The following is a 25719-nucleotide window of genomic DNA, read 5'->3' on the forward strand; positions in this document are numbered from 1 at the left end:
CGGCAACCGCCGCTTCCGACGGGAGGGGCCGGGCCCGCTGGAGCACCGGCTGGGCAGTGGGGCCGCGGTGCTGCCGGGGCTCAGCGCCCGCCCCCACTCTCGCTCTCGGCGATCCCCAGCGGGCAGGTCCTCTTCCCTGGCAAGGGCTCGCCCTGCAGCAGTACCTCCTTTCCCGGGGCTTTGGGGAGGATCGAATCGCCCCTTCCTCCAGGGCCTGGGGAAAGAGCCAAAGGGCTCCTGTCGGCGACATGGACGGTGGGGTCTAGCACGTTCAGCATGTCTGTGGTGATACCGAGCTCTGTATTGTGGTTGATACACTGGAAGAAAGGGATGAGATACAGAGGGACCTGGAACGGCTGAAGAGGTGGGACCATGAGAACCTCATGGAGTTCAACAATTGCAAGTGTGAGATCCTACACCTGGGCTGGGGCAATCCCCATCAGAAATACCCAGGCTGGGCAGAGGCTGGATGGAGCAGCCCCGAGGAGAAGCACTTGGGGATGTGGGGTGATGAGAAGCTCCCCATGATCCAGCTTCAGTGTGCACTTGAGCCCAGATCCCCCCAATGTGCTGGGCTGCATCCCCAGAGCATGAGCAGCAGGTTAGGGAGGGAACTCTGCCCCTCTGCCGTGCTCTGGGGAGACCCCCCTGCAGTCCTGTGTCCAGCTCTGGGGCAACAACACAAGAGGGACATGGAGCTGTTGGAGTGAGTTCAGAGGAGGCCATGGAGATGCTGCAAGGGCTGGAGCAGCTCTGCTTGGAGCCAGGCTGAGAGAGCTGGGCTGGTTCAGCCTGGAGAAGGCTCCTTAAAGGTAGACCTTAGAGCAGCCTGCCAGTATCTGGAGGGGGGCTACAGTGATGGTGAAGAGGGACTCTTCATCAGTGGCTGTAGTGATAGGACAAGGGGTGATAGCTTCAGACTTAAACAGGAGAGATTAGGTTGGATATAAGGAATAAATTTTTCCCTGTGAGACACATCATGCCCTGGCACAGGTTACCCAGAGAAGCTGTGGCTGCCCCATCCCTGGCAGTGTTCAAGGCCAGGTTGGATGGAGCTTGGAGCAACCTGATCTAGTGGCAGGGGGCTGGAACTGGGTGAGCTTTAAGTTCCCTTCCAACCCAAACCAATCTGAAATTCTACATATCCCAACCTTCCACAGGACCAAGAAAGTCAGTCTCTAGAGGTAGCTTCTACTCATGTGCCTACCCTACAGCTCAGAGCAAGGCTGGTGCAGTGCATCAAAGTATCTATACCAGGCAAAAAGCTCCTGCAGCTGTGGGAATGGATTCCCTGGTATCCAAACTTCAGTGTGTAACTTGGTGTATGTCCTGAAAGAAAACCATGGAGGGCAGCTACAGAACAAGGCTTGAGGTATATACATACTGTGGTGAAATACTTTCTTCTTTCTCCTTTCTGTGATTTTTTTTCCAATTCAAGCAGCTGAACTTTTATTTTCCAAGATAAACCCATGTTAGACCATGCTCTCCATCAACCTGTTGTTTGATGGGTGAGACCAGAAGACTCCCTGGGCTGGGTCACATCAGGAAGTTCAGCTATGCAAGAGCAGCAGAATGAGCACCTCAGCCAGGTTTGCTGCACCAGGTGACCACCATGTGCATGAATATGTTTGCTCATAACCACACTTTTCCCTCATAACAGTACATCTCAGTGTTGTTGCTCTGGACCCAGCTGGTTAAATTCTGGGTTGTTTATTGCTGAGCAGAGGAGATGTAGTTCTTGGGGTCAGCCTTCACCTGCTGAAGCAGCCCTGTGATTGCCACATCACTCTCTTCAGGCTATAAAATGCCATCATGTCTACAAAGGAGCTGTGCAAGAGCCTGCTTCCCCCACCATGGCATGATGAGGACAGAGCCCACTTTGCTGCTTACAGTCAGCCCCTTCTGAGCATTCTAGTGCAGAAGTCAAACAAAATCCCAGCATTTCTGGGCTGCTGGCTTGAGATCTGGGACTTGGGGCTGGTCTTCTTAGACTCCACAATAGCGTTCATGAGGAGGTGATCTCTGAGGCCCCTGGTTCTCATCACACCAGTGTCACCATGGCCACAGCCGTGTTCCACAGAGCCCTGCCATACCTGAGGATGGAGGCTCCCTAGCTCCTGATGGCACCTCCCAGAGCCACAGCATCCCCAGGATCCCTGAGCAACCATCACCACCTCAGTCAGTCCCACTGGGTCCAGCTCCACTGTGTCCTGCAGGTGCCAAGGAGCATCTCCTACCCCCCCCCTCCCCCCCCTCCCCGGTTCTTCCACATCCCTTCTCACACAGGAGTCCAGATCTGGGGACCTATTGCCATGTGTCCTCCACAGGAACTAATGGTCTTCTGGAATCTTCTGCCAAAGCTTTAAACCTTCAAACCCATCCCCAGAGCTGAGAATGGGGAGGGTTAGGGTTAGGGTTAGGAAAGGTTAGGAAAGGTGGGGAGGACAGGCTCAAAGTGACACCACTCAACCCCTTACTGGGGCTTAAAACACTCAGAATTGGCTTTGCAGCTCTCAGCAGCCTGTGCCATCCTCCCTATCCTGTATTCCTGGTGCAGGACCGCCTTGCCGCAGATTTGGTGGCTGGAAAGAGAAGCCAGTGCATGTGGGGACAGCAGTGAGATGCTCATGGTGGACAGACAGTGCTGCAGCCACTCAGGGTGGCGGCTGGCTGGTGGTGGATGGCCGTTTAACAGGCAAAACGTCACTTCACGTCCCCAGTGAAGGGGAGGCAACACCAAGTCCTCAGCCAAGGGCTGGGTGCTGATAGTTGGCTTGAAGGAGGTACGAGGCAAAGGTGCAAGGTGTGCTGGGATGGTTAGGGGCTTCTGGCAGCTCAGGGAGGGGTGGGGGGCTCCAGCAGCTCCCCGCATTCATCCCTAGGTGTTCTGGGAGAGCTCCAAAGGCCTGTGCTTTGGAGCACCTCCTGGGGGTTTGTACTGGGCAGAGCTCAGTCTCTTCCAAGCTGCTGCCTGGACCCAGGGCTGGGAAGGGGAACCACCACCAGCAGCTCAGCCCATGTCATGTCCCTGCAGCTGGGGCTGGCTCTGGCCTTGCACTGGGGTGAGCCCCAACACAGACCTAAGAGCTGTTTCCCTGCATGCAGCACACGCTGGTGGCCGAGAGCTGCTGCCATGTCTGCCCTGGTGGCAGATCCTCCTGCGCTGGAGAGGAGCCCCGAGGAGGAGCAGCGCAGCCGCCAGGACCTGGGGCACATCCCTGCTCAGCTGTCTGCAGCCCTGGAGAACACAGACATCAAAGTTTTGGAGGTGCAGGGTGATGCTGCACTGGGGTTACAACGGGCACATGCTTTGTTCCCAGAGCCATATGTGAGAACAGGGGGTCCCAATGTGTGCCATGAGCTGGGGAGGGAAGGAACAGGAAAAGCTCCTTTCTGCAGAGGATGGATGTCCCTGAGCCAGATCTGCTCCGTAGAAATAACAGGCATGGTGTTACTCCCAAGTCTTTCTCATCAGAGCATAAATGGCCCCAAATAATTACCTGAGATACTTGAGTTAGGCTGTGTGAAATGGCAACTGAATCATGTCCACCTCCTTGTAGAACAGTTTTCTGCCCTGGTGACATGCTCAAGGGTGGCCATAGCTGCTGCCTGGTACCTGGTGGTGCCACTGTATGTGATGAGGGGACAGGGTGGCAACCAGAGCCCCAGCAGGCTCTATCCACCATAAAGCCCCTACAGCAGTGCGGGTTGGTCCCACTCACCAGCCAGCCAGGCTCACCCTCAGGCCCTGGGTGTAAAACCTTGGGTGTAAAATCCTAAATTCAGGAGGTCATTACCAGCCAGCAAAGGGTCTGAGACTCAGTGGCCAGGTCATCCATGCCAGGGCAGGGGGGAAGCAGATGGAGGAGCCAGCAGGACAGGACTGTCACTTATCAGTGCTGTCCCACGTGTCCACTGCAGTGGTCTGAGGATGGGCGGGATGTTCTTGTCCATGCTGAGCTGTACAAGGAGGAGATGGAGAAGAACAAGCAGCTCTTCCCAGAGCTGGCAGATCTCAGTGGTGTGGCAGAGCTGCAGGCCCGTCTGCTAGCATATGGCTTCAAACTCAAGAGGGAAAAGTAAGTCGCAGTATCTCCTTCATGAGCCAGCATCCTGCTGCTGACACCGAGGTCTGGATCTGCCCTGGGCAGGCTATGCAGAATGGGAGTGAAACAAGGGATGGAAAGGATGAGCATGGGATGGAAGACACTCGTATTCAGAATTTGTGGCTGGACACCATTCTGATTTGGCTTGTATTTTGTGGAGAACCAAGAAGCAAAGTTGTTAGCAATTTTGAGAGTTACTTAGGCTTTAGAAGATCAAATAAACCAAAGTGTGGAAAGGGGGAAGACCAAACAGCTGTGGGCCTCACAGTGGGAAGGGAAACAGCACCTTCAGCAATGCAGGAGCTCAGAGGCATCTGTCATCCACAGCCAGTGGTATCTAAGTGCAGCCAGGGAGCTGAGCCAGCTCGGGCAGGGCAGGAGCAGCCCCAGACAGCACCGTGCCACAGTGCAGGCACAGACCAAGGGCTGCACTGGCACATGGCTCCTGTGCCATGGCCACAGAGCTGGCTGTGCCCCACAGCTGCTTTCTCCCGCACAGGCTCAACTCGCAAGTGCTCCTGTTGCAGCACCCTGATTTCCAGAGGGCACATCCCACTGTCAAAGAGACAAGTGCTCTCTCTGCTGACCTCTCTGCCAAGCACCAGAAGAAAAAGAAGACAAGCAAGAAGAGGCAAGAGAGACACCTGTTCCCACTCAGCAGTGCCACGTCCAATAACAAGCTGGGTGAGCAAAGCTGGTAGCTGCAGCCCCACAAGCTCTGCTGGACTGGGACAGTGTGTGCTTGAGCTGACTCATCTCAGGAATGGTGCTGGTATGAGGCTGGATCCATAGCCCTGGATCCAGCCCTTTCACTTCTCCCAGACTAGGCAGCATCCCTGTGGGCTGGGTGATGGTGGGGGCTCTGCCACTGAAGACTTTCTAGGTGGGCACTGTGATTCCCAGACAGGCTTGTCATGTTTCTTCCCTCCAGCTGCTGCTTTGTCTTTGGGATGTGGCCATGAATCCCTGGCATTGACCCCACCAGGTAGCCTTAGCTCAAGGGCCAGGTTCTCCTCCCGGCAGGGCTGCTGCAGCCTGTGAGCTACAGCACAGCCGTGCCGAAGAAAGGGGTGGTCAGCAACGGGCTCTTCTCGGACCTCTCCAGGAAAAAGGCCGCGCCTGCACAACTTGTACCAGTACATCGACTGGGGCTCACCAGAGCCGAGTGACCCGTCAGCAGCAGAGGAAGCTTTAGCGCCAGCACAGCCGAGCCAGGACCCTGCAGCCCACAGGAGTGCAGCAGTTCAGCAGACGGAGGGTGAGCTCCAACAAGGTTTTCCCAGCTCTAGCATTCCTCAGGGAGCTGGCCTTCTCCTGCTGGTCCCCACAGCTTGTACCTACCCCCTCCACCCCAGCTTTGCCCCTGCTTGTGCAGCTTGTGTCACCACATCCTGCTTCTTCCACCCTTGTTCCCAGCTTGTAGAGAAGCAGACTGGATGTCTCTGGGTCATTTTGGCCATTTGTTTCTCTGTCATCTGGCCCTTTGCAGCAGCTCTGCTCTGCCCTTGGGTTTTCTCTTGAAGCTTTTAGGTGGCCCAGCCAAATGAAACAGGATCTTTCCCCCTAGGAGTTGACCCTGTAGTCTCCATATTCCAGAGCTGTTTTCCAGGACTTGGTGGGACAAGGCCAAGGCCAGCCTGAGCTGGAGCTGGTGACAGGCCTGGTTCAAGCAGGAGATCAGGCTAGACACCCAGAGCAGCTATTCCCCCTGCAGTGCTGGGGCCTGGTGTCCTGCTGCTGCAAATAGCCTTACTCCAAGGAGGTGGCTGGCAGGTGATGCAGTCACTCTCTCCTCTTGCAGATACTGGGGCCAGCAGTGCTCCAGAGATCCCAGTGCTGGGAAGCAGGTGACAGTTCCAGGAAGCTGGATGTTGACAGGGTGCTCAGATGACCAGCTCAGCTTTCTGCCTCCTGTTTGGTGACTACAGCCTGATGTGCATTGGTTTGTTTGTTTTTTTTTTTTTTATTTTGGCTGGCTGGCTTGTAACTTTATTTTTTCCTGGTTGCAGGGAACCTGATTTGCCTGAAAAAAAAAAAGCTATTTTGCATTATAAAATAAACCAGCATGTCACCTGTCCTTAGAATGCACGTGCTGTCATTTGTTCTTCAGATGTGAAAAGCAGTTGGCTGGGAGCAGCTGCTAAATCCTATCTGGTTCAGGGGCCATGGGATGGGACAGTGTGGCACAGACTTACCCATGGAGCAAAAGAAGTGATGCCATCAGTACCACGGGTTTGCTGCTTAGCTGGTGTCTTCCAGCAATGCCTGCAGTGAGTCAGGCTGAAGAATAAAGATCCTGTTGATCACAAAAGTTGACATGGTAAGTCCAAGATAGGTGAGAGGATCTCCAAAACCATCTACTAAACAGCTGTCTTGTGAGGGAAGCAGCAAGGAGGTGGGAAGTAGATCTTCTGGTGGGACTTACTTTTCCTTGGCAGTAAATGGGGACACTGGGTTAGCACAGAGCTGTACAGGACAGCACAGAGCTATGGATAGACCAGAGCTCTGTTGCTAGATATGATCTTATTGGCATCACAGAGCTGTGGTGGTGGTATTCCAAAATCAGGGCTCTTCACTTGGTGTGCAGAGAGCACAGTAACAGAGTCAAGATGGTTGTTTACCCATGTTTCTGCAGAGATGGTGTTAGGTGCTACCTCCACAGAGCAGCACTCCCTGCCCTACCCACTCTCCCCTTCATACGGTTCAAACAGTGAAATCTGGGTTTTCCACACACACAGCAGTCTGTGTCTGCCATTGTGGCTCTTACACACTCTCATCTCTTTTTCAAGACATATAGATTGATTTCACTGAGTGTGTTCCTTGAGGAAGAATCTCCGTGGGCAAGGGCCTCTTATGGCAGAAGGTGTTTTAGTATTAGAATGAACCAAGTTCCCTTAGGAACACTATTGTCTTTGGTTTGCTGAGCTTTTGAAAATTACACCTGCCTTCCTAATTTTTGTGAAGTGAGCTACTGGTCTTCTGGTCCAGATAGTTTCTGTATCAGTCTTCTACCTCCTCTCGAGGTCTGAGAGCTTTAAGGAAACACTGGACTTCCTTGTGACATGCAAAATTCAAACCTCAGCATTTTCATGCTTTCGCACACATAGTACTTTACAAAATCTTACCTTCTTTATTGCCAAGTAACAATTCCCCCTTTGAGACTTAGACAAATGTTTAATATTTAAAATAAGTCTCACTTAGATCCCTTTAATCTCAAATCTCTGTCCTTGGGAGGCTTCAAGACTTTCTAAAACCACCTGCGCATATTCTTCTCACTGACATACATCTAATTGGAATTTCTTCCTACTTGTTAGGGGGGGCCCTCCTCAAATCCCTCCTGAGTTGTGGATGCCATTATAGGTGAGGATCCTGATACTGCTATTCATATAATTGTGTTATTGATAGATCAAAAAATTATACAAGCTACTGCATTCAGTGTTATGAGTATACTCAAAGTTTGAAGTAGGCTCTGTAACCTCCCTGGTAAGGAGAATCCCACCCTGTGGGGCATTTTACTCAACCACTCACTTTCCATGCTGTTCTCAGATCACAGCTAGTTTTTGCTGCTCTCTTCAGCTGATCTAGTTGCTTGTCCAGATTTTCAGTGCTATTTGGAATATGGACAGTTTTCCAGTCCAAATAGCCACAGACTCCATGTTTGTGCAATAAAAGTAAGTTGAAGTCCAGGTGATTATGTGAAGCCATTTTGGAAGTAGCTTGCAGCTGGTGTTCAGTTCTTCCATTCCCAAGGCTTCCATCTGTGAGCCTGAATGATATAAAGAGAGCCTGGTTTTGAAAGAGGCTGCCTAAGATATAGACTCTAGAAGCCACCCTATAATAGTTCCAGTACTGGGACGTGCCATGAATGTGTCTCATCTTATCCTTCCCCACAGGCTAGCGCCTAGAGATGCCTTTCTCCACAGGTGACACACTGTTAGTAATCCTTGTGCCCAGTATTGATTCTGAGCTGCAGCAGAGAGTTGAGCTGCCCATTTTCCTTCACTGCTATTCCATATTGTGGGTCCGAAAGCTGGAATCCCTAACTGAGTGCAAGTGATTCCTAAGGATCATTATCTGCTTGATGAGTGGGGTTGACACATGGTGACCAAGAGACATTTAAAGGGGTGGTATCATTTCTACATATACATCCTGGCCTCAAAGTTTGAGCAACTGGGGATATTCTCAAGATTTTGGGGTCTGGGCTACTACAATTACAAATCCTGATACCGTTCCAATTTGGTTTTATGTCCTTGAAGTGGCTCAGGGTGTAGAGAGGTTAGAATACATTAGTGTTAGCTGTAAGGGATCCTCTGGCCCTTCTTTGTCTCCTTCCCAAGTGATGCACCATTTTGCTGTTTGGGCATATTCCCATACTCCTGCTTGTGGCAATCCCATGGGATATTAGTACATTGATCTCCTGATGATCTATATATAATTTTTGTTGCTCATGGGACTTGGGGTTTATGTCACAGCTGTCAGTCGTGTCCTTCCCTGTGCCCCTTCTTTGTTGGCAATTGGTCACTAGTGGTGTCCCCCAGGGCTCGGTACCAGGGGCCAGTGTTGTTTAATATCTTCACTGAGCATCTGGAGAGGCAACTGATCTGCTGGAGGATAGGAAGGCTCTGCAAAGGGATCTGGACAGGCTGGATCAATGGGCCAAGGCCCATGGGATGAGGTTCAACAAGGTAAAGTGCTGGGTCCTGCACTTGAGCCACAACAACCCCATGCAACACTACAGGCTTGGGGAAGCACCAGGAAAGCCCCTCGGGGTAAAGGACCTGATGGTGCTGACCAGGTCAAAGGAGGTGATCCTGTCCTCTAACCTGCTCTCATGAAACTTCACTTGGAGCACTGTGCACAGTTCTGGTGTCTTCAGCATAAGAAGGACATGGAGCTGTTGGAAAGTCCAGAGGGGGCCACAAGAATAAGGGGACTGGAACACCTCCTGTATGAAGACAGGTTGAGAAAGTTGGGATTGTTCAGAAGAGAAGGCTGTGTGGAGACCTCAGAGCAGCCTTCAAGTATCTGAAGGGGGCCTACAAGGATGCTGGAAAGGGATTCTTCATTAGGGACTGTAGTGATAGGACAAGGGGGAATGGGTTTAAACTTAAACAGGGGAAGTTCAGGTTATATATAAGGTTCCTTACTGTGAAGGTGGTGAGGCCCTGGCACAGGTTGCCCAGAGAAGCTGTGGCTGCCCCATCCCTGGCAGTGCTCAAGGCCAGCTTGTATGGGGCTTGGAGAAATCTGGTCTAGTGGAAGGTGTCCCTGCCTGTGGCAGGTAAATGGTTCATTTCTGGCAGTGTTCAAGGACAGGTTGGACAGTGCCTTGAGTGACATGATCTAGTGTGTGGTATCCCTGCCTATGACAGGGGTTAAGACTAGATGATCTTAAGGTCCCTTCTAACCTAAACCACTCTGTGACTCTGTGGTACCACTGAGCTTTCCACACCCAAGCCACCCAATCGGCAGCAAAATAGCACAGAAGCAGGGAAGAACTCAACTGAGGAGTTATGAGGATCTGTGAGGAACTGATCTACAGCTGTAAGTCTCCTGTTCTCATTTATAAGGATGGCTTTAGCTTGACCAAATCAAAACCCAAGCACACAGCTGCACATGGAATGTGTTCAACAAACACAACTTTTTATTTCTGTATAAAACAAGACACTTTTCAGAAAGGAACATTTCATCAAACAGCAGTTTGCCTGTTAATATACTTAAATACACCAAGTTACAATTTAGTGGGAAATACATTAAAAAAAGCTTTCAAGTAGACAAAATAAATGTGGTAAAATTGCACTATCCTTTGCACATGTCTTCCTCAGAGAGAATTTCTCCAATGGAATGAACTTCCACCCATCATCTGCCAACAAATCTCTCTACTGGACACAAGCTGCAGGAGCAAGTGAGGGTGGGCAGGGACAGAGGGTTAATATCCAGTGTCAGAGATTAAGAGCAATCTGAATCATGACAGACCGGTCCTCATTCCCTCAACTATCAGGATGTGTATAGGGTAAGAGTAACCCAGCCAGCACCCAAAGAGAGCTGCAAGAGGTAGGAAATGCCTCCCTACTTCCGACCATCAGTTCCCTGGAAGGTTAATGATGCCCAACTTCATTTCCCACAGCACTGTGGAACTCCTGTGACCCTGAGAGGTGTTTTATGAACAGTCTCAGGAATGGGGACATTAGCCCCACAGTCCCAGTGCTACTGGGCAGTAAAGAAACAACAGACACAGCTTATGGAACAAAGCTGCTGGATACAGATGACCTCTTGAGTAGAAGGAATAATGTCTAGACATATGGGAGAACAGCACAAATCAGCACAGGCTGATTCCTGCCATGACACAGGCAACAGAGAATTCATAGCATCATTTAAATAAAATACCAGTGAATTTGAAATACATCTGCCGTGTGCAAGAAGCCAGAAAGCTGATTGTGTTGCAAACTGGAATCCAATCTTCCTTCCACTTTTTGTCCTTTTACTTTTTGTCCTATTTCTACTTTTTGTCCTTTTTGTTCAGAGACATGATCCATCACTAAATTCTTTTACCAGATTTTGCAAACTGAGGAGTAAAATTTACCCACTCTCCAAGAGAGAAGGAAAAGGCATCTGAACAAAAGATACTACCTGATCTTGCCCTATGTGCTGTCATGTTGAAAACACGAAAAAAGGCACTGTGTGCAGCCGGGGCTGTGTCCCATGTCCCATTCCCGAGCCACACAGTGGCAGAGCTCCCAGGCTTCACTTCAGCAAGTGCAAAGGGCAATTCAAGTTTTCCTACCACTCACCAAGACTAAAATGAAATTTTGTAAGAACAGAAACATTTGAAACTCTTTAAACAATTTAAATCAGAACAGTTTCTCTCAGAGCATGACACATTTTATGTTTAAAAAACCAAGGGAGGTGGGTTATTAAATAAGAATCTACATATCTTAAAAACAGAGGTTCTTTACGTTACAGCCAGCAGTGTTGACTGTCCTAAACTATCCCCCAAGGAAGAATGTTCATAAGTTATTTCTTTGAAGTGCCTCGCAGAGGTTTTGATTGGCATCTGGTTCCTCAGTCATCACTTCCACAGCCTCCCACTCCCCTGACCTGCTGGACTTCTTGATGGCCTCTACTACACTTTGCATGTACAGACCATCTTCAAAGGAGGCTGCCATGGAGACAGGTTTGTGATCCCATGTCCGATGGTCTTCCTGGTCTTCGAAAGACTGCCGCAGTGCTTGCACCATGTATACCATTCCTTTTAGGTAAAGCAGCGGGATGTCTTTAAACCCCTGATCCAGAAGGCCCTTGTTGACAGTCAGAGAGTCTGTAAACAGTAGTTCTTCCTGTAGAGCAGTGTTTTTCTGCCCATACAAGTCCGTTCCACGAGCTACGAGGCGACCAGCAGACCCCACAACCATGATTTCATGGATGAATGATCCAGGCATATTGAAGTTGAGAGTCACAGTGCAACAGATGCCATCGCTCATCAGCATCTGGAAGAAGCAGAAGTCATCACTAGTAATGTGGCGGATACCACTTATGGCTGTGTTCTGCTTCACAAATGTCTTGAGCAAACCATGGACCTTCTCCGCTCTCTTGCTGATGAGGTTAGTCAAAAGGTCAATAATATAGGTTCCCATCGTATGCAGGCCACCTCCTCCCATCAGCTCATCGCAGATCCAGTTGTACTTGTGGCTGAGCAGGCTTCCCCCATACACTCGTACATCGCATATCATCACGGTGCCCACATAGTGTTCCTCTATCAACTGCTTCATCTTCACAAAGGTGGGCAAGAAACGGAGAACATTGCCAACAATGCTCATGAGCTTAGGGTAGTACCTGGCAGCTGTGACCATTCTGAAGGCATCCACAGAGGTAGCAGCTTTCTCACAGATCACATTCTTCCCTATTCCTGCAGCACAAATGAGGAAAAAAAGTAAAAATAAAAATATAGCACACATTGAGAGGAATATGCTGAGATGCTCCAAAGGCTGCCAAAAAGTGGTGCTGGAGTCAAGCTTTCCTCCTGCAATTTCAGAGGTAAGGGTCTGGGAACTGAAATAAGAATGCCAAGTGCAGCAAGAGTCAAAGCTGCTTCCAGGATGCTCCAGTTGTAGAGCTGACAAACTCCCACACAGAGACTCCAATTAAAGATAGGGCTTTTACATCCTGAAAGACAAACAGCATCATATGGCATCCATCAACACACGATTTGCGTGTGACAGCCAGAAAATTATCTGAATGCCTGTACAGCCAGAGGAAATAAAACATGTCCCCTGCAGAGAAGAGGCGAGTGAAAGGGAGATTTGATTTTCACTTTGTATTTCACAATCAATCTGAATTTAGTATTGCAAATAGATGAATAGAAATGGGGCATAGAACATACTTAGTGGCCTGTGTACAGAGTACCAGAATTAGAAAGAATGCTTTGGAAGGTGGATTGTTTAAAAAGCATTGCTAAATGGGAAGCAATACATACTGGTCTGTACATACAGCCTTTCTGCTAATGCACTTTAGCTTGTGCTCAGCCTCAATCAACCTGGGCAGCCAGCAAGTAATATTTATTTAACTTTAAAGCAGAAATAAAGCAATACAAGAGCATTCCAGTGCAAGCTCCAACCAAATTCCTACATTCAACGGTCCTCCTCCCCCATCTTCACCCATGGCATGGCCTTAATCTTCCATAGACTTCTGCTCTGAAAAATACATTAAGTTTTTCAGGGTAACAACCAGGGTGCACCTACAAGTCTCTGACACTGCCTGGTGCTGTCAGACCTGAAGGTCAGTTACACCATACCAGTTTCTACCCCAAGAACTGCAGGAATTGCTGCACATGGTGTTGGGCACCTCTCCAAAAGCCTCGCCTGACCAAGGACCAGACTGTGCTCCCTGCTCAGAGCAGCTTTTAATGGTCTCCCTGATGAGCAGAAACAAGCACCAGTACTTACATGGGGCTCTGACAGGCGAGGGGAAGCCAGATCCCCCAGTGCAGCTCCTGGCTGCAGTACCCAGCTCAGCCATGGGACAGCTACAACCAGAGGAAAATCAGAACCTGTATTTCTAATAAACAAGCAAAACCCAGTCAGACAAGAAGACTAGTAATTTTAGTGGTCTCTTCCAAAGAAATCCCCTAGATTGACATGAGTCTAGAGAAGGGCGAAGGTTGAACTCCCTGGGGACACTCTGGCTGCCCACTGGTAATCTCCTGTTTGAGGGACCATTTTCAACTCCCCCATTCCCAATCCTGCTGCTGAGATGAAGCATAACACTCTGTTGGTCTCCTCTATGCCTCAGCCCTGGTGCAGACCAGCACTCCACAAGGACTCTAAGACAACCTCCACTGAGGAGGTCCTTCATGGCCAAGGGGGGCTCGCCGAGTAGCCTGTATGGTTAGAGGTCCTGCTGCCCTGTGCCTTGGTTAGATGTGCAGGTGAGTGGACACCATAGGGTAGCCATGCATAGAGGTGTCCCTGCAGCACAGTCAGGAGGGGATGAGCTGTGTAAGATGAGTGGGATGGGCAGGGACAGTCACTGCTTCCCCTCTTCAGCTGTTGCTTTGCCTTGCTGTCATAGCCAAAGCTGTCCATCCAACACTGTCGATAAATACCTAAAGTCCCCAGCCTCGCCTCTCTCAGCACAAGCTCTAATGTTGACTCCACCTACTAAAGCTATTTATTTATCCCATACAAACATGCCTATTGAGCTGAAGTCCCAGTTCTTTACTCCCCTGAATAACACCAGGTACCCAAGGTTGCACCTAGGAAGATGGACAATTGGCTGTTGCTGAAGCACACCAGACCTTTGACGGTTGCTTTGTCCACCATAAGACACCAGGAGCATCTGAGGAGTCTTCCCAGATAACTGGGCTGCTTCAGATGGATTTGCTTAGGGAGTCTCCTGATGGACGAACACTCATTCCAAAACACACTCTTCCACCACAGTTCCTGTTTGCCTCCGGTTTGAAAGACCTCCATGCTACTTGTCACAGAAACAGGAAGCAAAATATGCAAAGAGCACTCACAGCATGCTTGTTCACCTTGTTTCAAGAACAGGAAATCTGGATTTAACCACCCAAAACAGCGATAGAGCCCTTTCTCACTCCTTCCTTCAGAATTAACATGTATGTGCTGTAATCTGTAGGGACTCCACAAAACCAGGGGGTCAAACAATCTGCTGCAAAGATATCATAAACGATACAGTCAACCAGTATAAACCAAGAGGGATGAGAATTCTCTGCAGCCATTATAGAAGCCATCCCTTGGTGGCTGGGCTCAGTACAGGCAAGAGCATTACCTTTAGTATTCTGAAGAAATTTTACTCTGAGGACTTCTCATATTCTGCCTCATGCACAAACATCCTGTATTTTACACTCTACTCCATCTGGAAACTCCACTCTGTGCTCCCTTAATGCAAAGGTGGATGCATTTTAACTGTGGGACATGAACCACAACAAACGTTCTGTGAAATTAATTTAGTTCCTCTGAGATCAAAAGAAACAAATTTTAGGAAGCTTCTTGCTTTGCCTGTTGTGGAGATAAATCATGAGATTACACTGATTTGAATTTGAATTATCCTCTCAGCTTTGATCTGTTCTGTCTGGTTCATGAACTCAATTCAGTGGTACTGCTTTGTGCCTGTCATGCTGGAGCTGTACCCAGGCTTGTTTATGGGTGTCTTTCAGCAAGAAACTTAATGTAAGCAAGTTGTATCACATGGAAAAAATTGGTCTTTCTCTCATCTCTGCCAGAAGTAAAAAACTGTAAGTACATTTTAAAACAGGCAAAGAAAAGAAGTATATGAATGAGTAATAAAAGTGTAAGCACAGACAACCCCCAAGAAAACAAAACAAAACACACAAGACCTTTATTTTGTCCAGCTCTGAAGCCTCCAACACAGGAGGGATGTGGAGCTGTTTGAGTGAATCCAGAGGAGGCCACAGAGATGCTGCAAGGGCTGGAGCAGCTCTGCTCTGGAGCGAGGCTGAGAGCTGGGCTGGTTCAGCCTGGAGAAGAGAAGGCTCCTTAATGAGAGATCTTAGAGCAGCTCCAGTGCCTAAAGGGGCTACAAGAAACCTGGAGAGGGGCTTTGGACAAGGGCCTGTAGGGACAGGACAAGGGGGAATGGCTTTAACCTGACAGAGGGAGATTGATATGAAATCTTAGGCAGAAGTTCTTCCCTGTGAGGGTGCTGAGGCCCTGGCACAGGTTGCCCAGAGAAGCTGTGGCTGCCCCATCCCTGGCAGTGTTCAAGGCCAGGTTGGACAGGACATGGAGCAATCTGCTCTAGTGGAAGGTGTCCCTGCTCATAGCAGGGGTTTGGAACTGTATGAGCTTTGAGGTCCTTTCCAACCCAAACCATTCTGTGATTCTATTTAGACATCGCTGTATCAATCTGAACTTTAAAAGAAAATGTACTTGCAGTCTCTAGCCCTATCCTGATTTTGTGTTACTTCAGAACTTTTAATCACAAAAGCCATCCAACACTGGCTTAAAATATGTCACGACATATTTGGTAGCACATCTATAAATACTATTATGACGAACCTAGGAAGCTGACAGACAATGTCATCATCACATTGGGGCTGAGATGCCTGCATCAGTTTGCAGATCAGAACATTCCATGACATCCCTCCAGTTCCCTAGCTTTTCCAGCTTCCCACTTATCTGTGCTGCAGTCAAGTACACATTATTACCTATGTACCAGCTTTGCCCCCATTTCCCCCTCTGGATAATGTCATCTTATGGTTCCCAGCCATTGAAGAAAAAATTTCAATCCATTTTAGTTAATAATTCACTCGAGAAGATTCAATCTTCTCCTTTTATGTCACTTGATCACCAAGAGCTGTGAGAACTAGTGAAATACTGATTACCTTACTAGTGCTTGAAAGAACTTCCAGCACATTTAAAGAGAAAAATTCTAACTTACAGGTCAAATATTCAAAATTAGAATACCTAAAACACAAAGGACAGTATTCTAACAAGGTAAACAAACTAATCTAACAATGTAAAACAGAAAAAGAGGAAAAAAACCTACCTGAAATCCCTCTCTGCATATCTAAGTAGCACTACAAATGCTTGTGCAGCATTTTTTTTACTTCAAAAATTAACTGCTATAGAGCAAAGTGAAGAACAACACAACACCCTGGATCACACAGTTTGAGATAATAGCCCTCCTAAAATTAACTCATGTGGACCTCCTGTAAATACAGTAAAAATATCACACTTGTTATTTACAGGATTACACACAAACCCACACCCACACTGCACCATGTGAGAGGACATTAACACTACAAAGTTCTATGTTGGAAAATTAAGGAATGTCAGGATGCCCATGCAGTTGGCTCCCACTTCCCTGCCCAACCAGTCTGGGGTGTCATCTCCTGTCTCCCAGACACCTTAACTTGCCCATCTCACTGGATTGCTCCTGCTGTCCCCACCTTCTCCTCCCTCCCGTATCAGGTGGTGAAAAGATTCCTTCAGCAAGTCTGCACCCAGGACCAAACCAGCCTGCCATAGGCATGGATGTCCAAAAAGAGCTCCAGGTGATGGCCAGGGTCATAGTATACTGGCTAAACCCTCTGCCCCAGGCACAGTCTGGTTTCCTATTGCAGAACATGAGAAGGTTTGAAATTAATGAAGCAGCTTAAGTTGCCAGGGGGTGGTTTGCCTTTTCTGTTTGATTTGTTCTTTTGTTGGGTTTTTTTTTTCAAATGGGCATAAAATCATTTTACCACCCCCCCATCAACATCATCTCTGAAACAGCTCATTTTTATTAAAACCTCCCCATTATAACCCATCATGAGTTTAGTCTGAGGAAGACAAGAGGTATTTTAGCCCAATTGCTTCAAGACTTGCAAACCTATAAGCAATTATAAACAGCATATTTACAAAAAACTTCTATGTGACCTTTCTCACAGATGGAGCTACCAACTCCACATAAAACCTTCAGCATTTTATCTGCATGTTGGTGCAACGAGAACTGTGCTAACAGCTGGAAATTTCAATCTGCCAAGGAGCAAGGTATTTCTGGTCTAACTCCAAAGATAAAAAGGTACCTAGAGCCTTCACAGCAATTTGCCGAGTTAGTGGTGGAGGGATATTGATGCAAACCAAATCTACATCCTGGTGCAGCAAGACATCATCCGTTCGACTCGTGTAGAAGGAGATGCTCATTTCCTCTGCCAGCTGCTTGGCTTCATCTTCAGTCTTTCCCCAGAGAGCTTCAATGGAGAAGCCTTCTGCTCTCAGCAAGGGCACCAGTACCCGGGCAGTGCTGCCAGTTCCAAACACACCCACTCCAGGGAGCATTTTCATGCTGCAGTCATTCATGCAGGAGGGTCTACACGCAAGCCTTCAATAAAAAGTTCAGCCCTTCAGCTGTCTGCTCCATCCACGGTTCCTGAAACAGGAAAAATTACAAGTCAATATGAGCAAAAGGCATATTTTGGTATCAACTCTACCTTCGGGCAGCATTCAAAATTGTCAAGAACCTAATGAAACAAAACCCAATCCAAAATTCCCCAAACTTGCAATCCAGAGAGAAACAGCATTAAGGGACAAGTCTGATAATCCTACTGCAGGAGAAAGCAGCTTGACAAAGTTCTGACCATTTCCTGCACTTCAGAACTCAGGACACATGTACAGAAACACACACAACCACACCAGGACAAGCTAGAGACGGTGTGGGATAAACTGGGAGCAACAGAAAGCATCAAGAGGACAGGACATCTAGTCTACTACACCACTGGTAAAAGCAGCACTGCTGTAGCTGTGATGATGTCAGTCTCTAAATGAGATAAAGTTTTGTGAGGTGAAGTAATATCTCTTAATAGACAGACTGAGACATTTGGAGTATGCTGGGCTGCATCCCCAGAGCGTGAGCAGCCGGTCAAGGGAGGGGATTCTCCCCCTCTACTGCACTCTAGGGAGACACCACCCCTCCCCCCACCCCACCCCCCCCCAGTCCTTCCTCCAACTCTGGGGAAACAACACAAGAGGGATGAGGACCTGCCCGAGCCAGTCCAGGGGAAGCCATGGAGATGCTGCAAGGAGCAGCTCTGCCTGAAGACAGGCAGAGAGAGCTGGACTGGTACAGGCTGGAGAACAGAAGATTCCTTAAGGAGAGACCTCAGAGAAGCTCCAGTGCCTAAAGGAGCTGCAAGAAACCTGGAGAGGGGCTTTGGACAAGGGCCTCTAGGGACAGAACAATGGGGAATGGCTTTAAACTGACACAGGGGAGATTGAGATGAGATCTTAGGCAGTTCTTCCCTGTGAGGGTGCTGAGGCCCTGGCACAGGTTGCCCAGAGAAGCTGTGGCTGCCCCATCCCTGGCAGTGTTCAAGGCCAGGTTGGACAGGGCTTGGAACAACCTGGGCTAGTGGAAGGTGTCCCAGCCCATGGCAGGGGGCTGGAACTGGATGAGCTTTAAGGTCCTTTCCAACCCCAACCATTCTGTGACTCTATGAAATAACAGGCAAGCTTTTGGGCACATAAATTTTTCTTCCAAACTAAATACACAAACTGTAAACAACTGCTTGGAGTTTAACTATTTAATTGCAAACAGTTAATCCCCTCCAGGGAACATCTAGAAAACAGGTGCTTGTTTAGCCTGGGGAGGTGAATGCTCCAAGAAAAACTCTAGTGTCAATTTGTTTAAATACAGAGAAAACATTTTTAGAAAGAAAAAGGGCACTCCTCTGTGGCAATGTGGTCAGTGAAAAGTTTTACTTAACTTGGGACAGTTATAAATACCTCCTCTGCCCATGCCACCTAAGCGCCAGGTGTGCCGAGGTTTGCACACAATTCTTATACTCATTCCCTCCACACAAACATTGGCTGAAGTCACAATCCTTTTGTTCTTTTAAGCATTTCCTGTTAAATTAATCACTTCAGACCCCAAGTTGCCAGTAGTCTCAGATCTGCTGCTGGCCACAACTGGCTGAACTGCCTTTAGCACTAACTTTAGCGCTGACTTCAAGGAAAGATGTCAGAAGTCTCCTTGATCCATGACACCACAGCAACCTACAATCTGGCTTTTGTTCTGCGCCTTTCTGAATCCTTACCTACTACACCCACTCTGACCTTTTCTGAATGATATGGGGATTGTTTTAGAAAGAAAATGTTTTCTTACTGTTATGAACATGACACATTCAGGTATTTTTAGATGTTTATAATGAAAAAGCAAAGCCCATGTTTAAAAAGAGAAGTGGTACTAACACCAGATCAACACCTTTAGGAAAAAAAAAAAAAAACAAAACAAGCAACAAGAGTCACAATCCGTTTCAGAAAGGGATGGTTACTCATCTCCCTATCCTAAAATACTCACCCTAAGTTACGCCATGTGAAAGCAAACCCTGACATAGCACCAAGAAGTACCAACCCTTCAAATCCCACTACTCACAGTGCCAATGCTCCATGTCCAATCAGAATTTTATTTTCCTGGGGGTGCCTACACTGACCAGCAAAACAGAACTGCAACCCCGACTGAACTTTGGCAAGTTTTGTAGTGTAGTCAACTAAACCAGAACAGAAACAGCAACACGTGTGAATATTTGTTTTGCAAAACACACATAAATGTTGGGAGATGCTATAACACACCTTATAAGATATTTACTAATTTAAATATTTACTGGACTAATTCAGCAGGGTGTTTTCCCTTATTCTGAGTGATGTCAGGTCTGTAGTGATTCCATCACTGTTTTTATGAAGATTAAAATGTTCATGTGCATTAACTCCTTTTTATTCAGCATCTAGCAGAACACTCAAAGATGTCTTAAAAGGATCTTGAAAATATTTGCTGTTCTACATTAGAGTGAAATTTACTGCCAGGAAGGATAGCCTTTATTTGAGCTTGTTTTCTATAAATGTTGCAAGCAAAAATAAAAATGTCTGGGCAGTCTGTGTAGCTGCTCAAGTCCACACACAGCTGTGTGTGGCAGTTTACAGGCTGGAAGAAAAAAAACCTGCTTTCAGTGAAAAAAGCACTACCATCTTAGGCACAAGAACAACAAGGTGGTTGGTGACAGCCAGCATGACTTCACTAATGGCAAATCCCACTTGATGAGTTTGCTGGCCTTCTGAGATGAAGCTACAGAAATGATGGACAAGGCAGAGCAGCTGACATCATCTACCTGGACTTGTGCAAAGCATTTATCACTGTCCCACATAACATCCTTGTCTCTAAATTGGTGTCATGGTTTGAGCATGTTTTGAGGTTGTTTTTGTTCAAGGTTTTTTCCAGCCAGGTGGAGGAGGGGAGGCCGGGAGGAAGGAGAGACAGGACACCTGACCCAGGCTAGGCAATGAAGTATTCCATACCATAGCACGTGATGCCCAGGATGCATACTGGGGAAGATAGGGCTGGAGAGTGGAGCTCTAGAGGAAAATGGAGGAGGGAGCACATGGTGCTCGGCCAGGCAGGGTGGAGTGAGTTATGGGTCGGTGGCTGGTGGGGTGTTGTATTCTTTTCACTTGCTGTTTGCTGTATCATTATTATTTGTAGTAGTAAATGGCAGTAGGGGTTTTGTGTTATGCCTTAGCAATTAAACCGTTCTTATCTCAATCCGTGGGGGCTACATTCTTTGGATTCTCCTTCCTAACTCTCCAGGAGTTGGGGGACTTGGTTTAAACCACGACAATTGGAGAGACATCAATTTGATAGGTGGATGACTCGGTGGATAAAGAACTGGCTGGATAGCCGCACACAAAGAGTTGTGGTCAATGGCTCAATGTCCGGCTGGAGACCAGTAACGAGTGGTTTTCCTCAGTGATCGGTGTTGGGACCGGTCTTGTTTAATATCTCTGTTGGTGACACGGACAGTGGGATTGAGTGTGCCCTCAGCAAGTTTGCCGATGACACCAAGCTGTGTGGTTCTGTTGATATGCTAGAGGGAAGGAATGCCATCCAGAGGGACCTTGACATGCTTGTGAGGTGGGCTGATGCCAACCTCATGAAGTTTAACCATGACAAGTACAAGGTCCTACACCCAGGTTGGAGCAATCCCAGGCACAGCTACAGGTTGGGCAGAGAAGAGATTCAGAACAGCCCTGAGGAGAAGGACTTGGGGGTGTTGGTCAATGAGAAAAATGAACATGAGCCAGCTTCAGTGTGCACTCACAGCCCAGAAAGCCAACCGTATCCTGGGCTGCATCAAAAGGAGCGTAACCAGCAGGTCAAAGGAGGTGATCCTGTCCCTCTACTCTGCTCTCATGAGACCTGACTTGGAGTATTGTGTGCAGTTCTGGTGCCCTCAAACAGAAAAAGGACATGGAACTGTTGGAACAAGTCCAAAGGAGGGCCACAAGGATGATCAGGGGACTGGAGCACCTCCTGTATGAAGACAGGCTGAGAAAGTTGGGGCTGTTCAGCCTGGAGAAGAGAAGGCTGCGTGGAGACCTCATAGCAGCCTTCCAGTATCTGAAGGGGGCCTATAAGGATGCTGCTGAGGGACTCTTTTTCAGGGCCTGTAGTGACAGGACAAGGGACAATGGGTTCAAATGGAAACAGGGGAAGCTCAGGTTGGATATAAGGCAGAAGTTCTTTACTGTGACGGTGGTGAGGCACTGGAATGGGTTGCCCAAGGAAGTTGTGAATGCTCCATCCCTGGTGGTGTTCAAGGCTGGGTTGGATAGAGCCTAGGACGACATGGTTTAGTGTGAGGTTTCCCTCCTCTTGGAAGGGGGTTTTAACTAGAGGAAGTGATGTCCTTTCCAACCCTAACTATTCTATGATTCTATGATTCTGTGGTCTTTGAAAAGATTCAGGCTAAGTAAGGCAGAACAGACAAGGTAAGTGCCTGCTGGCATACTGCACAGACATGGAGTCACAGAACCTCAAATTGGTTTGGGTTGGAAAGGACCTCCAAGCTCATCCAGTTCCAACCCCTGCCTCAGGCAGGGACACCTTCCTCTAGACCAGGTTACTCCAAGCCCTGTCCAACCTGACCTTGAACACTGCCAGGGATGGGGCAGCCACAGCTTCTCCGGGTAATCTGTGTCAGGGCCTCAGCACCCTCATGCAATGTCAAAATTACAAAACACAACAAAAGCTTAGAAAAAGTGTAATTCTTTTAAAACACTATTAAGAGCACACTGTAGCAGCAGGAGACTGCTGCTGCTCAGATCAGCTGATTTCTGTAATGCTTGCCCAGCATCAGTTTTACATTTTTCTGTTTCCCATCCATGTTTTCAAATTCTCAGTCAAGTGAAATTCATTTTAAACTCATTCCCAAAACATAACAGACTGCTGCATCAGTATCACTAGCAGCTATTGGCACAAACCCACAAATGCTAGCGATTTATTACCACAGAGACCAACTCCTGATGATACCAGAACTTAAGGACACCAGCTCACCACTAGCACCATAACAAATCAAGAACTGGCCAAGCCAGCCTCAGCAGTGACTTCCATCAGGACCGTCAGGCTCCTAGGGGAAGAATTTGTGGCTTGGACAGTCACAGGCTTCAGACCCCCCCCAGATACTGCAGGCAGCAGGCTCTGTAGAGTGGCATGCTCCCTGCCCTCATCCGAGAGCCACCCGTAGCCTCCTAATCCACCTCCAGTCCTTCACCAACTGGGAAGTCCTGGTTTGTTAGGAATGGATGCAGACGCTGAACGTCAGCAAACCCACAGTCCTTGCACAGGGGGAGGCACAGAGTGTATCAGGTGCCAGTAACTGCTGAATGAGTTGTAACTGGAGGTTCAATGAGAGCATTTGAAAAGGAGCTACATATTGGCACCCCACACACACACACCCTGCAAACACACTCAAGCGCTGGTAGAGGAGATATTCCAGCCCAGGCCATCCTAAAGAAGCAGTCTAAAACCCCACTGTATCAGAACTTAGCCACTGTAATACAAAGTCTACAAAGAACCAAAAGATCAGCACTGTCCCACTGCAGGAGTCCCCAGAGCACAGTTCTCTGGAGGGCTACGTGCATTTCTGATACTTCTGTTCTAAGGGGAGATAAAAAAGCATAAGTGGAAATGATTCAGATAAGTGTGATCAATAGCATACTACATCTTCTCCATAAGGAAGATCTAAGCAAGCAACGACTCCTCGCTTTGGAAAAGCCAACAAATTAGTTATGTAAATCATGAAAAGCCTTTTATAAGCCAGTCTCTCAGAAATTAAAATTCTTGTGCATTGATATCTCTGGGGATGGAACACTGGAATGAACACACTTGTAAAGACCCTCTCACAGAAACACCAAAAGACAGTGCTTTTATATATGAAGTGAAAACCATACTCAAACAGAAACCTTGCATGTCTGGAGATAAAAATCAATCTCCTTTTTAGAGAGATGCAATAATCATCATCTGCAACTCCACTCTGAACCTAAATGTTCAAACAGAAGCACTTAAAGCTCTCTAACCTTTTATGTGACCACAGAATGTTTCCATTCTGGCTGAACTGCATGGTGAGTTTAAAGTTCCATCCTATAGTCACAGAAAAGAGCTGTTTGACTCATATATATTCTTACACATAGCAGCAGTATTTTTATGAGCCAATGCAATGAAAAACCTGATGATTCTTACAGGATCCAATTCAATTCTATGTTGAAGCAGTCAGGGAATTCAGACAGCAGAAGTCTCAAGGCCTAGAGTGCCTCTAAACCATTGTGGACCATGAGAGATGGCCAAAGAATAACAGCCCGTGTCCAGAAAGATGTCGGTCAGGGTAACACTGGCTCTGCAGAAGGAGAAACAATTCATGCTTCTCCAACTCACCCTAAAAAGTTCCACTTTGGCTCCAAGGAAGGTGAGACAAGTGAAGGAGGCGCACACACCAGCAACAGGGGCACTGTTTTCATCCAGTTTGTCACTACTCTTCAGTTTGCAAAGAAAGCAAAGACATGTAACAAAGGCTGTACAAGTAATAAAGTTGTTACTGGTGACATCCACATGAATCTTAAAGGTTGCATGAGAAACTTTAACAAAATCTACACATGAACCACTCAGACTTTACTCTTCAGCAGTGTTTGTACACCTGTAATGTTAATGCACTGCACAGACCTCTGCAAAAACAGGTGCCGCCTCAGTTCTGCAAGGACCCCAGCAGAGGTGTCACAAATGCTGGCAGAGCCTGTGGGCATCACTCTGGAAGCCAGTAAGGTCCCTGCAGGAATCCAGCTGGGGAACTTCATTACACTGCCCCAAGAAGCTGAAGGTCACCCCCATAACATGGGGTCATTATTTTCCTATGATACTGCCCATCTGACCTCCTGGCATATGGAAACCTGAAACTCCATGTGAAACACTTCACATACTGATGTCAGAAAGATGCTTTCGTTACTAAACGTGCTTTTAATTCACTGCAGGCAGGTTGCGTGATAACCCACGAGTCCAAAGCCCGGGGCCATGTTCACCACACCTCAAGCCAAGGATGGCACAGCACTCGTCTTTCCTGCTCCAGATGTACAACAGCAAAGGCCCCGTTATTGTCACCCCACTTCCCTCAAGTAACGCCCGCGGTCAAAGGCAGCGGCGAGGGCAGTGCCGGAGACAGTAGGGCTGGCAAATCGGGGAAACCAAAGCAGTCCTCATGCTACCACCGTGCTGCGACGATCGGGGCACGGCCCCGGCAGCCCCAGGGGTGCTTATGGCATGGCCCACTGCACTCGCTGCCCACCGGGGCTGAGGTGCTTGGGCGGATCCTTATGCGGGGGATCCCTTATGGGGCTGGACCGGGTAGGCTCTCACCTCACTGGGCTGTACCGGGCAGGCCTCCACTTCACCTCGGGGACCCCTTCCCTCAGCCGGAGCACCGGCACACACGGAGGAAGTCCCGCCGAGCCCCGCCGGGCTCCTCCTCGGCAGCGAAAGGCCTTCGGCCCCCTCACGGCCAAGCAGCCCCCTCAGCTGCCCTTACCTGCGGGCGGCCGGCATTGGAGGCGGCCGGCATTGGAGGTTGCCGGCATCGCCCGGCCTAGCCTCCGCTCACCTCGGCCTCGCGCATCCTCCCGCCGTGCGCGCTCCCGCGGCAGCAGCCCCTCGCTCCCGGCCAGCGCAGGCAACATGACCCCGCCCCTTCGCCAGGCAGCGGCGGCGAAAATAGCGGCGGCGAAAATGGCGGCGCCCACAAAGGCTTCGCCCGCCTCGTGTAGAGCTGCCCATCAGTGGGGCTTACAAGGGCAGGGGCGGGCCTTTAGCCGACGGACAGCATCAGAAACCAATAGAAGACCGGTGTGGTCCTTCGTCATCTCCTCGAGGAGCTCTCCCGAGCAGCCCCTAGGAGGGCTGCAGACGCACCGTGCTGCAGTGCGCTGGTGGCTCCTGGGCGGGTGGCGCAGCAGCCCGAGAGGAATTGCTCCTGTCAGGGCAGCAGGCGGGTGCTGCCCAGCACCTCTGTCATTTCCCTGGTTCACTGCAGAGGAACAGAGAGCAGGGACTGCTGACAAAGGCCTATAGGGACAGGACAAGGGGGAATGGCTTTAACCTGACAGAGGGGAGATTGAGATGAGCTCTTAGGCAGAAGTTCTTCCCTGTGAGGGTGCTGAGGCCCTGGCACAGGTTGCCCAGAGAAGCTGTGGCTGCCCCATCCCTGGCAGTGTTCAATTGCAGGCTCCACAGCAGTGTTCCATAATGTTCTGTGCAGAGGAGAAAGGAGAGCAGGAAATCA

The 25719-nt window shown here is 48.7% G+C and overlaps 1 protein-coding gene across 5 annotated transcripts; it reads right to left on the reverse strand.

The window, feature by feature from the left end:
* Positions 1–9728: 9728 nt before the first annotated feature.
* GFOD2 (Gfo/Idh/MocA-like oxidoreductase domain containing 2) lies at positions 9729–25165 on the reverse strand. 5 transcript variants are annotated; one of them, XM_031051971.1, is made up of 4 exons: positions 25042–25165; positions 23829–23927; positions 17155–17498; positions 9729–12012 (listed from the first exon to the last, which is right to left on the reverse strand). In XM_031051971.1, the coding sequence occupies exons 3-4, from the start codon at positions 17426–17428 to the stop codon at positions 11114–11116; spliced, it is 1173 nt and encodes a 390-aa protein (XP_030907831.1). In that variant the 5' UTR covers positions 17429–17498; positions 23829–23927; positions 25042–25165; the 3' UTR covers positions 9729–11113. The 5 variants fall into 5 exon arrangements, with proteins under 5 accessions (XP_030907831.1, XP_005152359.1, XP_030907830.1 ...); XM_005152302.3 differs by lacking the exon at positions 23829–23927; XM_031051970.2 differs by lacking the exons at positions 23829–23927; positions 25042–25165 and adding an exon at positions 24801–24990.
* Positions 25166–25719: the final 554 nt, after the last annotated feature.

The sequence above is a fragment of the Melopsittacus undulatus genome, chromosome Z, assembly GCF_012275295.1.
Source record: "Melopsittacus undulatus isolate bMelUnd1 chromosome Z, bMelUnd1.mat.Z, whole genome shotgun sequence".
In the NCBI taxonomy this organism is placed as follows: domain Eukaryota; kingdom Metazoa; phylum Chordata; class Aves; order Psittaciformes; family Psittaculidae; genus Melopsittacus; species Melopsittacus undulatus.